Genomic DNA, 13,847 nt, shown 5'->3' with positions numbered 1-13,847 from the left:
TTGTGTATGAGAATTTTTATTTTATTTATAATTTAGAATTTTTAATTAAGTTTTTTTTTTTTTTTTTATTTTATTAATTGATTTTAGCTAAAGGCATTTATTATTTTATTACTTTTTTATTATTTTTTGGCTGTTGTAATATTAACTCGCATTATTCCACCAACAATTTTAATGATGTTTTACAATCGAAATGGAGGAGGGACAAGAGCAAGGTACCCGTTATTGAGCCTGAATTGCAATGTTAATTATATCATTAAATAATATAGATTATTTTTAATTTAAATCAAAAAGAAAAACAGACAAATATAAATCACACAGAGCGAATATAAAAATAATCTTGACGGATATACGATTTTCTAAACATATTTATATTTTATACTTTTAAAATACATGGAAATTAATTCTTAAAAAAACAAAAAACGTATTATTTATTAGCTAATGTAACCAGTCTTTAATGGGCCTTTTTTCCCTCTAAATATTACCCCGAAAATTGAATATATATTATGATTATTTTTGTAGATTAATTAAACTTTAAACCGTGATTTTAATTTCCATGATTTTTAATTTTATTTTAATGTTTAATTATGAATTTATCAACCAAGTTAATTTACAACAAAAAAAATTAAAATAAAATTACACAACGTGGTAAATTATATTGTTTTTTTTTTTTTTTTTATATTTCATTATATTTAATTATAATCTATTTTGTTTTTTTAATTTTAATTTAATTATATTTTCGTCAAACATTGTGACTTATTTGTTTAGTCTAATAACTCTTAGATTACTTTCTTTTTTTTTTTTAATTTTTAGAAGATTGGCATTACGAATTAGTCAACAAGAGGGTACCTATTTCAATAAGAGATTAAAAAAATAAAAAAAAAACTAGAAACAAATATTGTTTATTAATTTAAAAAAAAAAAAGTCTTAAATTTTTTTTTTTTTTTCACTAAAAAAAATATATATATATTTTTTTTTTTTATTAATATATATAAATGAGTAAGGCGTACAGGAGAGGGACAGTAGATAGGAAGGATTAAAACTGGATTTTAAATAATCTGTAACTTAACAACAAAGACCAAAAAAAATTATTGATTTATAAAAATAAAAAATGAAAAATTTCATCGACAACCCTGAGAATTTACGAATCATCAACTGTCTACGATTAAGCTTATTTTCATAATACTTCAATTAAATTAAAAGATATTTGTTTTTTTAATATAATTTGCTAAATCCATTTGAAAATCCATAGATTATTTATTATTTCATCTGAAAATGTAAAATACTTTGTGTGTTTTAAGATACATTATATCCAAAAAAATATATTTACTCTTGAATAAATTGTTGTTGGTATTTATAATTATTTAATTATCATAATTTGACACTAATAAATTTAAAAAACTTATTCTATTTTTTTAATAATGATTTACTTTTGCTTATTTCAATTGTTTTTTTTTTTAATTCATAAAAACTTTATTTACTGATAGATAATAATAATTTAATAATCATAATAATCATAATAATAATAATAATAATATTTTTTTTCATAGTCAATAGGTTAGCACTAATGGTTCTGTTTTAAACATTATCTCAATTTTTTTTTTTTCTTTTTTTTCTGTTCCATAAATATATATATTTACTTGTAGATATATTACATTACAGATAAGATGAGATGTACAGCCTTAGATTCAAAAAAAAAAAAAAAAGAATTAAAATAAAAACGATGCATAATTTCTACTACCCCTTTTCTTATTTTTTATTTTTACTCCACATCAATAAATAACGTATCAATCACGATTTTATTTTTTAAATTATTTCTTTTGTTTAAAATCAAATTATTTATTGGTATTATTATTTTTTTTTTTCTTATTAACTTTAGCTCTTATTTACTTGATTAATCAACAACATGTCGATTTGCCTATTTATTAATTTTAGACTCTTAAATTATTTTTAAATTTATTAATTTTAATTAATTTGTGTTTTAAAATTCAGTGTTTTTTTATTTTAAATATGTTTTATGTAAATGCGTATTTTTTTTTAATTTATATATTGAATTTTATTAGTACACAAAAGGGTAATTTGATTGAGCTCCCTTTTTCTTATCGATTTTTTTTTTTACTTTAATTACGCAATTTTAATTATTAAATGTAATAACTTGATCCCAGAATTATATGTTTTTTTATTTTCTAAACGAGCCGCGTTGATCACAATGTTAAAATAAAAAAAAAAAATAAAAAAACATATTTATATATATAGTTATATAAAAAAATGAAATGCATATTGATTTAAGAGCTAAATAAATTTGCATTAATTAAAAAAACAAATGACAAATCAAATGACAACAAATTTTAATCAATATTTCTCTCATTCAATAATAATTATATGTTAAAAAAAATAATAAAGATCAGCCAGTGAACCTTGTTACTTCAAAAGTAGTATCAATTCAATAATTAGATTTTGTATATTTTATTTTTTCTTTCTATCTATTTTTTTATTTATTATTTTTTAAACTCATCCCATTAATTCGATTACCTAATTATAATTAGTTTGCATAAAAAAAACGTGGATTTTAAAAATGTCTCAAAGGCATTCATTGCCAATGCAATAATTCTATTGACCGGTATATTTATTTTTAATCAATTTATTTTACTTTAAATATTATCATTTTTCTTTAAATTCTCATTTTATCATCGCGTGATGTATTTTATTTATTATCATTACGTTTAATAAAAAAAAAATAAATTAAAAAAAAAAATAAACAATTAAAAGTGGAACAAATGTACGTATAAAAATTGTACATTTTTTTTTAACTAAATTTTTTTTTTTAAAGAATCTTCATGCATCCCCCGTACATCATGTTTAAATTTTTAATATTATTATTATTATTTTTTATTTATTTTTTTTTTCGTAAAAATTATCCCTCGTGCTCGCTCGTATTTTGTGTTTTTTTTTTTTTTTTTCATTTTATGTTAGTTTAAATCAGCGATTATTCAACTCAATTCAACTGCTGGTTGAACATTATAACTACTACCCCATTGATGTGGTGGTGGTGGTGGTATTTGCTGTTGTTGTGGTGGTCCAGGTGGTGCACCCCATCCTTGTGCATTGTACTGTGTACTGTAACCAGCATAACCACCAGTTTGTGGAGTACCACCCCAACCTTGATACTGTTGCATCATGTTACCTGGTGGTCCCATTGGTCCACCAATCATTGGACCACCCATTTGACTATTTGGTCCACCCATTGGACCCATATTACCAGCCATACCCATTTGTGGTCCACCTTGTTGTGGTGGTCCCCATTGACCTTGATGACCGTCATTCATTTTACTTGATGAATCACGTGGCTCAGCTTGTTTGATTTCAACCTGTAATCAATCCAAATTAGCACATCATAAGTATTGATTTTTTATTGTTTAATTTTTGAGTTTTTTTTTTTTCTATTTAAATATCATTTTTTTAATTATTTACTAATATATGAAATTAATTATCAACTATTTTCTTTTTCTTTCTTTTAATATGTAACACTTGTACAGACATATAAATAGAAATTTTATTTTTTTAATATTCAAATTGTACTTGAAATATTATTTTTCAATTTAAGATGATTTGATTATTTGTCTGTACAATTGTTAATTTGTTTATATTAATTTTAACTCTATGATATCTTTAGTTAGATACTAGTTAAAAATAATAATAAAATTACAAGATATAAATTTAAATGATACATGAAAATATATTGTCATTGTATCATACTAAAATCAATAATAATAATAACAAAAATATATAGAAAAGCATAAATATTTTAAAAGAAAATGAAAAATAAAATAAAAATAAAAATGAATGAAAAGAAAATAAACATTGCCTCAGTGCCACATGAATCACAGTGAGATTAACATTTTGTCAAGTCTCAAAATTTTCAACAATTTACATATGTTAAAAGTTTCATCCGTGTGTTTTAAAATAATTAATTAAATAACTGTCGATGTTATTAAAAGTATTGTCCTAAATTAACATACAAATTATTTAACAAAGATAACAAAAATGGATCATCAAATTAAAAAAAACAGTGAATTTATCAATGAAACAAAATATAGTGACACAAATAATAGTGAGGCAAGTAATAAAAATAATACAATTAATAATTCAATTTGTGATAATATAAAAGCTGATGGTAATGAAAAAAATAAAAAGTCCGATAAAAAATTATTTTGTGGTGACGAGGAACAACCACGAAAAAAAATAAAATTACAAATAGCTGGTGAAAAAGAACAAACAAGTGAAGAAGAACAAACTGATGATAACCATGAAGATGAAAATGATGAAACATTACAAAAAAAAATTACATTGAACATTCCTGGTGACATGGACATTGGTGAAATTAAAGAACCAACAAATGATAATTATGATGAAGATGATGGTGATAATAATAAACAAAATAAAAATCATGACAGCCACTTGGATAATGATAATCATAATGATGATGAAGATCATGATCAAGATGAAGATCCTGAAGATCATGAAGATCATAATGATAATGATAATGATGATAGAGCAAAAGGGAAAATAAATAAATGTTCCATTTGCGACAAAACATTTTCTAAAAAAAGTAACTTGAACCGGCATAAAAAGATGATCCACAATTCTACAAGAGTATATTTGTGTAAAACTTGTAATATGCAATTTACCTCATGTTCTTCACTACATGATCATAACAAAAATATGCATATAACATATAAATTTACATGCTCCAACTGTAACAAAGTATTTTCAAGAAAAAGTGAATTGAATAATCATTTAAAAACACATACTGGATTCAAACCATTCTACTGCTCACATGAAGAATGCAGCTATGATACTCATAGAAAAGCTGATTTAGAGAGGCATATGGTGAAGCACAGTGGAATAAAGGCATTCCAATGCAACTTCAATGGATGTGGAAAAGTAAGTATTCAATTATTGTTCATTTTAATATGTTATTTTAAATATTTTAATTATTTTTTTTTTTACTTTAGGCATATGGACTAAAAACCAGCTTAACGTTTCACCAACAAAACAAAAACCATATTAATACACCACCAATAAATATGCTAGATAATAACATGGCAGATGAGGATGATGAGGATGTTGATGATCCAGAGCCAATAAATGAACTTGGACAAAACTAAATGAATCAAAGTGAACAACAACAACAACAAAAGGACAATATAAAAACCAAGTTTATTGACAACATTTTTTGATAATAATTATCAAAAAAAAGAAAAAACCAATAAATAATAAACAATGTACCGATACAAAAAAAAAAAAAAAATTTTTAAATCAAGCTAATTATTTTTAAAGACTTTTTAAATAATTAGTTGTAAATAATGTTTTTTTTTTTTTTTTTTTTTTTACTTGTTAATATAACCTAAATAACCTAATAATAATAATTACCTAATTAACGAATTATTCCAGTTTTTTTTTTATACAATAATTTGAAATTCAACACTTTTTAGTAATTTTTTGTAAAAATAAAAACAATCATAATAATGAAGCAATGAAGTTTACTTTATTTAGTTTACTATAAAATTTATTTTATTTATATTTGTTTATAAAATTTCAATTGATGTGATATGATGCAATTTAATAATGTCAACAATTGATCATAATAATGGCCATGTTTTTTTTTTTATTGGATATTGCCAACATGAAGACTTGATGATTGCCAACCATGGAATTAAACTCCATGTTGCCAACTTAAAAGCATGTTTACGATTAATTCAAAATGGCGGTGAGTGGCTTGTTTATAATGTTTATATTTTTTTTTTTTTTGTAAAAAAATATATCTGAATATATCATATATAGTCATCTTAAAAAATTAAAATATAAATAAATAAAAAAAAAGAGTTGTATTTTTAATCATTATATTTGTATTCCAAGCACGAGTAATTTAATTTAATAAAAAAAAGATCTCCATGCTTTGTGTGCATAAAAAAAAAAAAAAGTGAAAAAAAGCAAGCAACACACCGTTGACTTGACATATTAGAAAAAACAATTCCACGTTTACAAAATTAAAAAATTAAACAATATATATATCATTTATTATAAAAAAAAAAACATAGGTACCTATAAATAATGGCTGAAAAACTAAATCTCAATGATGAGGATGATGTTGTCACCCCTTGGTCAGTTGAAAGCAAAAATCAAACTGGCATTGATTACGACAAAATAATACGTAAGTATTTCATAATTAAATTCAATCAATTATTTATAAAAAAAATATAATAATAATAATAATAATATGTTTAATTTAAACAGTTAAATTTGGAAGCTCAAAAATTGATGATGTTTTACTTGAAAGATTTGAAAAATTAACTGGTAAAAAACCACATCGTTGGTTACGTCGTGGAATATTTTTTTCTCATCGTGATATGCATAGAGCATTGAATCTTTATGAACAAGGAAAACCATTTTATTTATATACTGGTAGAGGACCAAGTTCTGATGTGATGCATATTGGTCATTTGATACCATTTACATTTTGTAAATGGTTACAGGATGTTTTTGATGTACCACTTGTTATCCAACTGACTGATGACGAAAAAACAATATGGAAAAATTTAAAAATAGAAGATGCTATTAAATTATCATATGAAAATTCAAAAGACATTATTGCATGTGGTTTTGATATTAATAAAACATTTGTATTTTCAAATTTAGAACATATTGGTTGTAATCCAGCTTTTTATCAAAATATGATTAGAATACAAAAATCAATAACATTTAATCAAATAAAAGGTATATTTGGTTTTGGTGATAGTGATCCAGTTGGTAAAATAGCCTTTCCACCAACTCAAGCAGCACCAGCATTGTCAAGTACATTTCCATTTATATTTAAAAATGAAAAAGTACAATGTTTAATACCATGTGCTATTGATCAAGATCCATATTTTCGTATGACTCGTGATGTTGCACCGAAAATTGGCTTTCCAAAACCAGCATTGTTACATTCAACATTTTTCCCAGCATTACAAGGTTCTAAAACAAAAATGTCTGCAAGCGATAATAATTCAGCAATATTTTTAACTGATACATCTAATCAAATTAAAAATAAAATAAATAGACATGCATTTTCTGGTGGACAAGCTGACATGGCAGAACATAGAAGACTTGGTGGTAATTGTGATATTGATACATCATTTCAATGGCTTAGATTTTTCCTTGAAGATGATGAACAATTGGAACAAATTAGAAAGGTATATTATTTAATTATTGCAATTGTTTTAAATGTTTATTTATATTTTATTTATATTTTTTAGGATTATACTAGTGGTGAAATGCTTACTGGTGATTTGAAAAAAATAATTATTAATTTGTTACAAGTCATTGTTGCTGAACATCAAGAAAAAAGAAAATTAGTTACTGATGATATTATTAAAGCATTTATGGAACCACGAGATCTTGGTTTTATTCCATTTAAAAAATAACAAGCTATTAATTAATTCATCAATTAATTATTAACAAAAAAGAAAACACATGAAAATGCCTAGGAATTTTTTGTAAACATTCATTTGTATTTTTTTTTTTTTTTTCTCTTTTATATTCATTCACACCATTAATTTATTTATTTCTATTTTTATTAATTAGAAATTTATAATTATTAGGTATTTATTATTCACATCTAATTAATTTGTTTTTACTGCAAATTTATTTTTTTTGTTTTTTGCAGAAAAAAGTATACATGATAATTTTTCATTTGATACAAATAAAAATAATTGAATTTAATAGAAAAAAAAAATATATCTGGATTTTAAAATAATTTATTTATAATTATTGTTTAATATTATTTATGTTTTTTACATTATTATAAACCAATGAAAAAATTAATTTTTAGATCTAGAAGAAATTGAGCTTGCTGATTGGTCCTTGATGACGACAATTTTCTCTCTCAATTTATTTTTTTTTTTGTTGCAAATCGCAATTTAATAATAGTCTCGTTCGTATCCGCCATTTGTATCAAAATATTTTATATTATTATAGGTATATAAATACCTGGGTTTATTATAATTTAGATTACATAAAAAAATAATAATAAAAATTAAAAAAGAGTTGAGAGTGTATGTGTGTTGTGTGTTTGTGTTTAGTGAGATTAAAAAAAAAAATAAGTAAATAAAAAACGTGACTCGATAAAAGAGACAAAAGATAAACAAATATTAAAAAAATAACAAAGACAGAGATAGTTAATTTTAGTGGTGACGTTGTTATTGATATAAAGATTAATTGTACATTTAATTTTGATATTTAAAAAAAAAATAAAAATGATACAATTTGATTAATAGTTATCAAAGAGTTAGTCAAATTTCGAGAGACAAATATTTTCTCTCAAGCTCAATAATGTAAGTTTTATAAATGATAATTTTTTTTTACATTTAACATTATAATATTTATAATAACCATGTTTATTTTTTTTTATATAATAATTCATAATTACTTTTATATAATTAATAATTTAATTTTACAAACCACGTCAATGATCACAGTCTAATTTTGTCATAAGAATAATAAATGTTGCCAAATAATTGTTACAAAAATAATAAAACCCAGTAGCTCCAATGAATAATAATAATTTTTAATTTTAGATCAAAATACACAACAAAAAAAAATGCCAAATAAATAATTAACATAAAAATTAATCATCAAGTTTTTTAATAAAAACAAAATAAAAAAGAAAAATAAATCTAAAAAATTACTCAAGTAGAAAAAGTACAATCAGCAAAATAAAAATAAAAACAATGGATGCTTTTTCTGATTCTCCACATACTGATAAATATAATGAACATGGTGAAGGTAATAATTTACATTATGGTGTTGCAAGTATGCAAGGTTGGCGAATGGAAATGGAAGATGCCCACAGTGCAATAACTGGATTAGAAAATAATTTATCTGATTGGAGTTATTTTGCTGTATTTGATGGTCATGCAGGTGCAATTGTATCAGCTCATAGTGCTGATAATTTACTTGACTCAATAATTAGAACAGATGAATTTAAAAATAATGATATTATAAATGGTATACATAAAGGTTTTTTAAATTTAGATAATGAAATGCGTGATTTAGTTGAATATCATTGTGATAGATCTGGTTCAACAGCTGTTTGCACATTTATATCACCAGATAAATTATTTATTGGTAATTGTGGTGATTCACGTGCTGTATTATGTAGTTCTGGTAGACCAGTATTTTCAACACGTGATCATAAACCAATTTTACCTGCTGAAAAAGAAAGAATACAAGCTGCTGGTGGAAGTGTTATGGTACAACGTGTTAATGGTTCATTAGCTGTATCACGTGCACTTGGTGATTATGAATATAAAAATGTATATGGACGTGGACAATGTGAACAGCTTGTATCACCAGAACCAGAGATATTTATACGTGACAGAGATTTTAATAATGATGAATTTTTAATACTTGCTTGTGATGGTATTTGGGATGTAATGACTAATGAAGATCTTTGTGATTTTATTTATTCACGTTTGTTGATAACTGATGATCTTGAAGTTATTGCTAATCAAGTTATTGATACTTGTTTATATAAGGTATTTTTTTTCATTGCTTTGTTGTGTTTATTTGAGACTGGGGATTGATTTTTTTTCTTTGTTTATTATGGTTTAGGGAAGCAGAGACAATATGAGCATTATACTTGTTAAATTTCCAGCAGCACCAAAACCAAATCTAGAAGCACAAAGTGAAGATGCTGAATTAGATATGGACATTGAAAGGAGAATAAAAGGTTCAATGAAATTTACATTATTATTATCTTACTGCTGTTGTATTAATACACGAACGAAAATACGTAAAAAACACTGACAAAAATATGTCATGCGAAATAAAAATCGCTATGACAGCCAATTGAGACAATCAAAGATTCAAATTATTTAACGCGAATATATATTATCAGGTTTTTATGTTATAACAATAATCAAGTATTGGGACCATATTTTAATTTTTAAATTCAAAAAAGTATTTTTTAAAAAAACAATCAAACATTATCAGTGTAATAATTGTTTTAATATTTTTTTTTCTTTTTTCTTTCTCTCAATGTTTGTCAGTGTTGTTGATATAAATAATTTTACATATCCTGTGATTAAAGTTTAATATTAAACTGCCTTTTAAAATCAAAATAATATCAATATTTTGTCCCATTATAATTGCTAAAATTTTAAAAACCAGCTTTAATGAATATTTAAATTATTAATGGAGTTTAAAATCAATCAAGACGAAATTATTTGTCGTAATTAAATAAATGGCTCATATTAATTATTAAAAATAAAAAAAGCAATTTATTCATTCAGCTCTTGAATATTTATAGTGTGATATTAAATTATTTGTTTACATGAAAATTTCGCTCAACATGTGCCAATGAAAAAAAAAATTTTAAATTAATTAATTGTTATTGAAAATTAAAAGTAGAAATTGTTTATTTAATTTTTTTTTGGCGTTAAAATATGTTGATGTATGTTTGACAAGTGTTTACCAATAAAAAAATCACAATTGTTATTAAATATATATATAAATTATATAGAAAAATCGTTAGTGAAAAATTAGAATTATATAGTGATAGAAAAAAAATATTATGAATATTAATTATTAAGATAAATATACATGTAAATTAATAATTCAAATTTTTAATTATAAAATTTATTTAATAGAATTTTTTCCACCCCTAGAGTTGTCTTTTTAATGTAAAATTTTATTTTTAAATTGGTAAAAGGTACCACGAGGTAGGTGTGAATTTATTTTCTAAAAAAGAAAAAAACACCTAAATATTTTATCTTCTTTTTTGTTAGTTTAGAAATGTGTTTATTGTTTTTTTTTTTAATGGAAATAACAATGCATTTCTTATGTTTAAATGATAAATAAAAAAAAAAATTTCTTTTGGTAAAGACAACTCTGTGGGTGAATTAGGATTTGAAGACAAAAAAATGTTAAAAAATTGACCCATTTCCATAAGAAATGTAATGTTTTAAAAACACCTCATATAGATGCATGAATTTTAGATTATTTAAAATTATTTATAAATATTTTTGTATTGTAAAATTTTTTAAAATCAATTTTACGTGTTTAATAATTGTTTAATTAATTTTTTTACTCCATAGAAATTGTCGAGGAACAAGAAGGAAATGACGATTTTAATTATTTTCAATTACTCCAACTTTTGGTGGAACAAGATATACCAAGTCTTCCCCCAGGTGGTGGACTTCCAGCAAAGTAAGCTCCAATAAATTCAACTAATCAACCGAAAATTTCAATTATATTTTTTTCTATTTTAGTAATTGTATTTCTATTTTTTTTTTGCAGACAAACAGTTATCGAAAAATTATTTCGTGAGTTATGCCCAAGCAAAGCCAAAAGCGTAAGTCAAAAATATAATATTATGGATGTATCCTAACAATTATTCCAAAATTTTTTTCAATCATCATTTTGTAATTTTTTTCGTCGTCATATTAATAATCCATTTAAATAATATATTTAAATAATAACTGATAAATTTAAAAATAAATTCATACATTATTAAATAAATTAATAATTTTTTTTAGTAATTTTTTTTTGTAATTTAAAAAAAAACTATATCAATTGATATATATTTAATTTTTAAAAATAATCATACGGATTTAGTACTTAAAATTTAATTAAACGAAAAAAAAAAAAAACAAATGTTTTAGAAAGAAATATTTATAAGAACCGGGATTGTTAATTATTAACGTGAAAATTTGTAACTATTGTGTTGATAAATCAATCGTTGATACAATTTAAGATAAAAAAAAATTTATATTATAATAAAAATTATCATGTAAATACAACTAAATAGATAAATATTTTTTTGCTGTTAAAAGAGAGTGTACTTACAAGATTCTTTTTTTATAAAAAAAGAAACAAAAAATATAGTAATATATTGTAAAAATGTTAATCAACATTTATAACTTAAAAAAAAAAAACTTACAGTACAAGAAAATATTTAAATAGCATAATAAACATTATTTAATAAAAAAAAAAAAAAGAAAACAAATCATTTTATTATTTAAAATATTCTTGATATTTTTCTGGTCAAATAAACATTTATCGAAATTTTTTTTTACTATTAATTTTATAATTAGATAATTTTGATAGTGTTAAATTAATTAGAATTGATTTATTTAAGATACTTACTCCTTATTCCAATTTTCTTTTCTATTTTTTTTTTATTTTCCTTTTTGTTAGATCAAGGATTCCCTGGTCATCAATCCCTTCAAGATAGAAGTATTCAATGCATTTGTTGCTGAACTTATTGATGAATTAAAACGTAATAAATAATAATATAAATATTTTTTTTTAAATCATGATACTACTATTTGAAATAAAGAAATTAATTTGTATCTAAATTATATTTTATTTTCGGAGAATTTTTTAAATTTGTATCTAAAATTATTAAAATTGTATTTATGATTTTTTCTATAAATTCTATTTAAAATAGTTTTATATATTTTAATAAAAAAAGATAGATAAATGTATTTTGTAATTTAAAGTTGATAAAAAGCAAAAATCAAATTTCCAAGTAGTTATTTAATAATTAATGTAAAAAATTTAAAATCATTGTGAAATTAAAATTAGCTGGTATAATAATAAAGTGAAATAAATTGTCAAAGTATTTTGCTTTGTTTAATTAAATAATCAAGTATTATTTTTAATTTTTATTATTTTTTATTAGCATTATAAATCCCATAATGATATAAATAAAAAAACGTGATTAACGGTATGACTTTTGATAACGTGCACGAGCACCTGGACCACCGAATTTTTTTGGTTCACATCTTCTTGGATCAGCAACAAGAAGTGTACGATCGTATTGAATAAGAATGTCTTTGACTTCTTTCTTTGATGCCTCATCAACGTCTATGAATAATAACAAACAAACCAATTATATTATAAATAAAGTTTATAATTTATTTTGTTTAAATAGCATGTAAAAATAAAAAAATAAACTCACATTTTTGGTAGTAAGCAACGAGTGCCTTGGAGATGGCTTGTCTGATGGCATAGATTTGAGCTACATGACCACCACCATTGACACGAACTCTCATGTCAACACCAGCAAATTTTTCTTTGCCAAGAAGAAGAATTGGTTCTTGGAGTTTGTATTGGAGAACCTTTGGTTCAAACTGTTCAAGAGGTCTTCCATTGACCTTCAAAAGTCCACGACCACGTTTGCAATAAGCAACTGCAGTTGCAGTTTTCTTTATAAATAAAAAAGTCAAAATCACATTAATTTTTTATTCATTATTTGAGGTTATGTTAATGATAAATTAAATAACTTACTTTACGTCCAAAGACTTGAACGGATTGGATCGGTTCCTTTTGTTTCTGTAATTAAAATATTTTTCATTATTTATTGTCAATTTATAATTGGATTATATTCTTTTTTAATTAATGAACTTTTAATAAACACCTTTTGTACGTTCTGCATATTGGCGAGCTCGTTGAGAGAAAGAGAGAGAGATCACAAATTCCGAAACAAATTACAAATGGGGAAGAAAGCGCCTTCTTGGGTGGACCAAAGGTACCATTTGGCCATTTTGGATATTTTGAATATTGAATATCAACACACAAAACTGTATCAAAGTAAATAAATAAATATGTCATAAGTAATTGTCAACAATTGTCAATGTTTACTACGTGAATCTATGAGTATTAATTATTACAAAAAAATTTATTAAACATGGCATTATTTATTGTTAACAAGTCAATAAACAAATACTTGAATTGTAATTATTATGTGCTTTCAAATGTTTATAATAATTTGAATATTTATTTAATCAACAAGTGTCATTTTA

At 23.0% G+C, this 13,847-nt stretch overlaps 4 protein-coding genes across 4 annotated transcripts; 2 read left to right on the top strand and 2 right to left on the bottom strand.

Moving 5' to 3' along the window:
* Positions 1 to 50: 50 nt before the first annotated feature.
* On the bottom strand, positions 51 to 5,657 carry LOC122855781 (heterogeneous nuclear ribonucleoprotein 27C-like). The gene is made up of 2 exons (XM_044157379.1): positions 5,431 to 5,657; positions 51 to 3,365 (listed from the first exon to the last, which is right to left on the bottom strand). The coding sequence occupies exon 2, from the start codon at positions 3,321 to 3,323 to the stop codon at positions 2,988 to 2,990; it is 336 nt and encodes a 111-aa protein (XP_044013314.1). The 5' UTR covers positions 3,324 to 3,365; positions 5,431 to 5,657; the 3' UTR covers positions 51 to 2,987.
* An 88-nt stretch (positions 5,658 to 5,745) lies between these two features.
* Positions 5,746 to 8,372, top strand: LOC122855779 (tryptophan--tRNA ligase, cytoplasmic). The gene is made up of 3 exons (XM_044157376.1): positions 5,746 to 6,211; positions 6,295 to 7,232; positions 7,296 to 8,372. The coding sequence occupies exons 1-3, from the start codon at positions 6,112 to 6,114 to the stop codon at positions 7,461 to 7,463; spliced, it is 1,206 nt and encodes a 401-aa protein (XP_044013311.1). The 5' UTR covers positions 5,746 to 6,111; the 3' UTR covers positions 7,464 to 8,372.
* Positions 8,373 to 8,615: 243 nt separating this feature from the next.
* On the top strand, positions 8,616 to 12,664 carry LOC122855780 (protein phosphatase 1A-like). The gene is made up of 5 exons (XM_044157377.1): positions 8,616 to 9,575; positions 9,652 to 9,769; positions 11,136 to 11,247; positions 11,338 to 11,392; positions 12,238 to 12,664. The coding sequence occupies exons 1-5, from the start codon at positions 8,769 to 8,771 to the stop codon at positions 12,328 to 12,330; spliced, it is 1,185 nt and encodes a 394-aa protein (XP_044013312.1). The 5' UTR covers positions 8,616 to 8,768; the 3' UTR covers positions 12,331 to 12,664.
* A 6-nt stretch (positions 12,665 to 12,670) lies between these two features.
* Positions 12,671 to 13,552, bottom strand: LOC122855778 (40S ribosomal protein S16-like). Its single transcript, XM_044157375.1, has 4 exons — positions 13,463 to 13,552; positions 13,333 to 13,377; positions 13,004 to 13,250; positions 12,671 to 12,909 (listed from the first exon to the last, which is right to left on the bottom strand). Exons 1-4 carry the CDS (start codon positions 13,478 to 13,480, stop codon positions 12,764 to 12,766), a joined length of 456 nt encoding a protein of 151 aa, XP_044013310.1. The 5' UTR covers positions 13,481 to 13,552; the 3' UTR covers positions 12,671 to 12,763.
* Positions 13,553 to 13,847: the final 295 nt, after the last annotated feature.

Source organism: Aphidius gifuensis, linkage group LG4 (genome assembly GCF_014905175.1).
Source record: "Aphidius gifuensis isolate YNYX2018 linkage group LG4, ASM1490517v1, whole genome shotgun sequence".
NCBI lineage: Eukaryota > Metazoa > Arthropoda > Insecta > Hymenoptera > Braconidae > Aphidius > Aphidius gifuensis.
The sequence above is the reverse complement of the archived record's forward strand: the minus strand, read 5'-3'. Positions and strand labels throughout refer to the sequence as shown.

Excerpts from the sequence above, each read along its gene's own strand:
- LOC122855778 (XM_044157375.1), bottom strand. Across the intron at positions 13,251-13,332 it reads TTCAAGTCTTTGGACGTAAA|AAAACTGCAACTGCAGTTGC; the intron begins GTAAGTTATTTA and ends TTATTTATAAAG. Across the intron at positions 12,910-13,003 it reads CGTTGCTTACTACCAAAAAT|ACGTTGATGAGGCATCAAAG; the intron begins GTGAGTTTATTT and ends TATTATTCATAG.
- LOC122855781 (XM_044157379.1), bottom strand. The coding sequence starts at position 3,323 with ATGAATGACGGTCATCAAGGTCAATGGGGACCACCACAACAAGGTGGA.
- LOC122855780 (XM_044157377.1), top strand. The coding sequence starts at position 8,769 with ATGGATGCTTTTTCTGATTCTCCACATACTGATAAATATAATGAACAT. Across the intron at positions 9,770-11,135 it reads CATTGAAAGGAGAATAAAAG|AAATTGTCGAGGAACAAGAA; the intron begins GTTCAATGAAAT and ends TTTACTCCATAG. Across the intron at positions 11,248-11,337 it reads GGTGGTGGACTTCCAGCAAA|ACAAACAGTTATCGAAAAAT; the intron begins GTAAGCTCCAAT and ends TTTTTTTTGCAG.
- LOC122855779 (XM_044157376.1), top strand. The coding sequence starts at position 6,112 with ATGGCTGAAAAACTAAATCTCAATGATGAGGATGATGTTGTCACCCCT. Across the intron at positions 6,212-6,294 it reads TGATTACGACAAAATAATAC|TTAAATTTGGAAGCTCAAAA; the intron begins GTAAGTATTTCA and ends TAATTTAAACAG. Across the intron at positions 7,233-7,295 it reads AATTGGAACAAATTAGAAAG|GATTATACTAGTGGTGAAAT; the intron begins GTATATTATTTA and ends TATATTTTTTAG.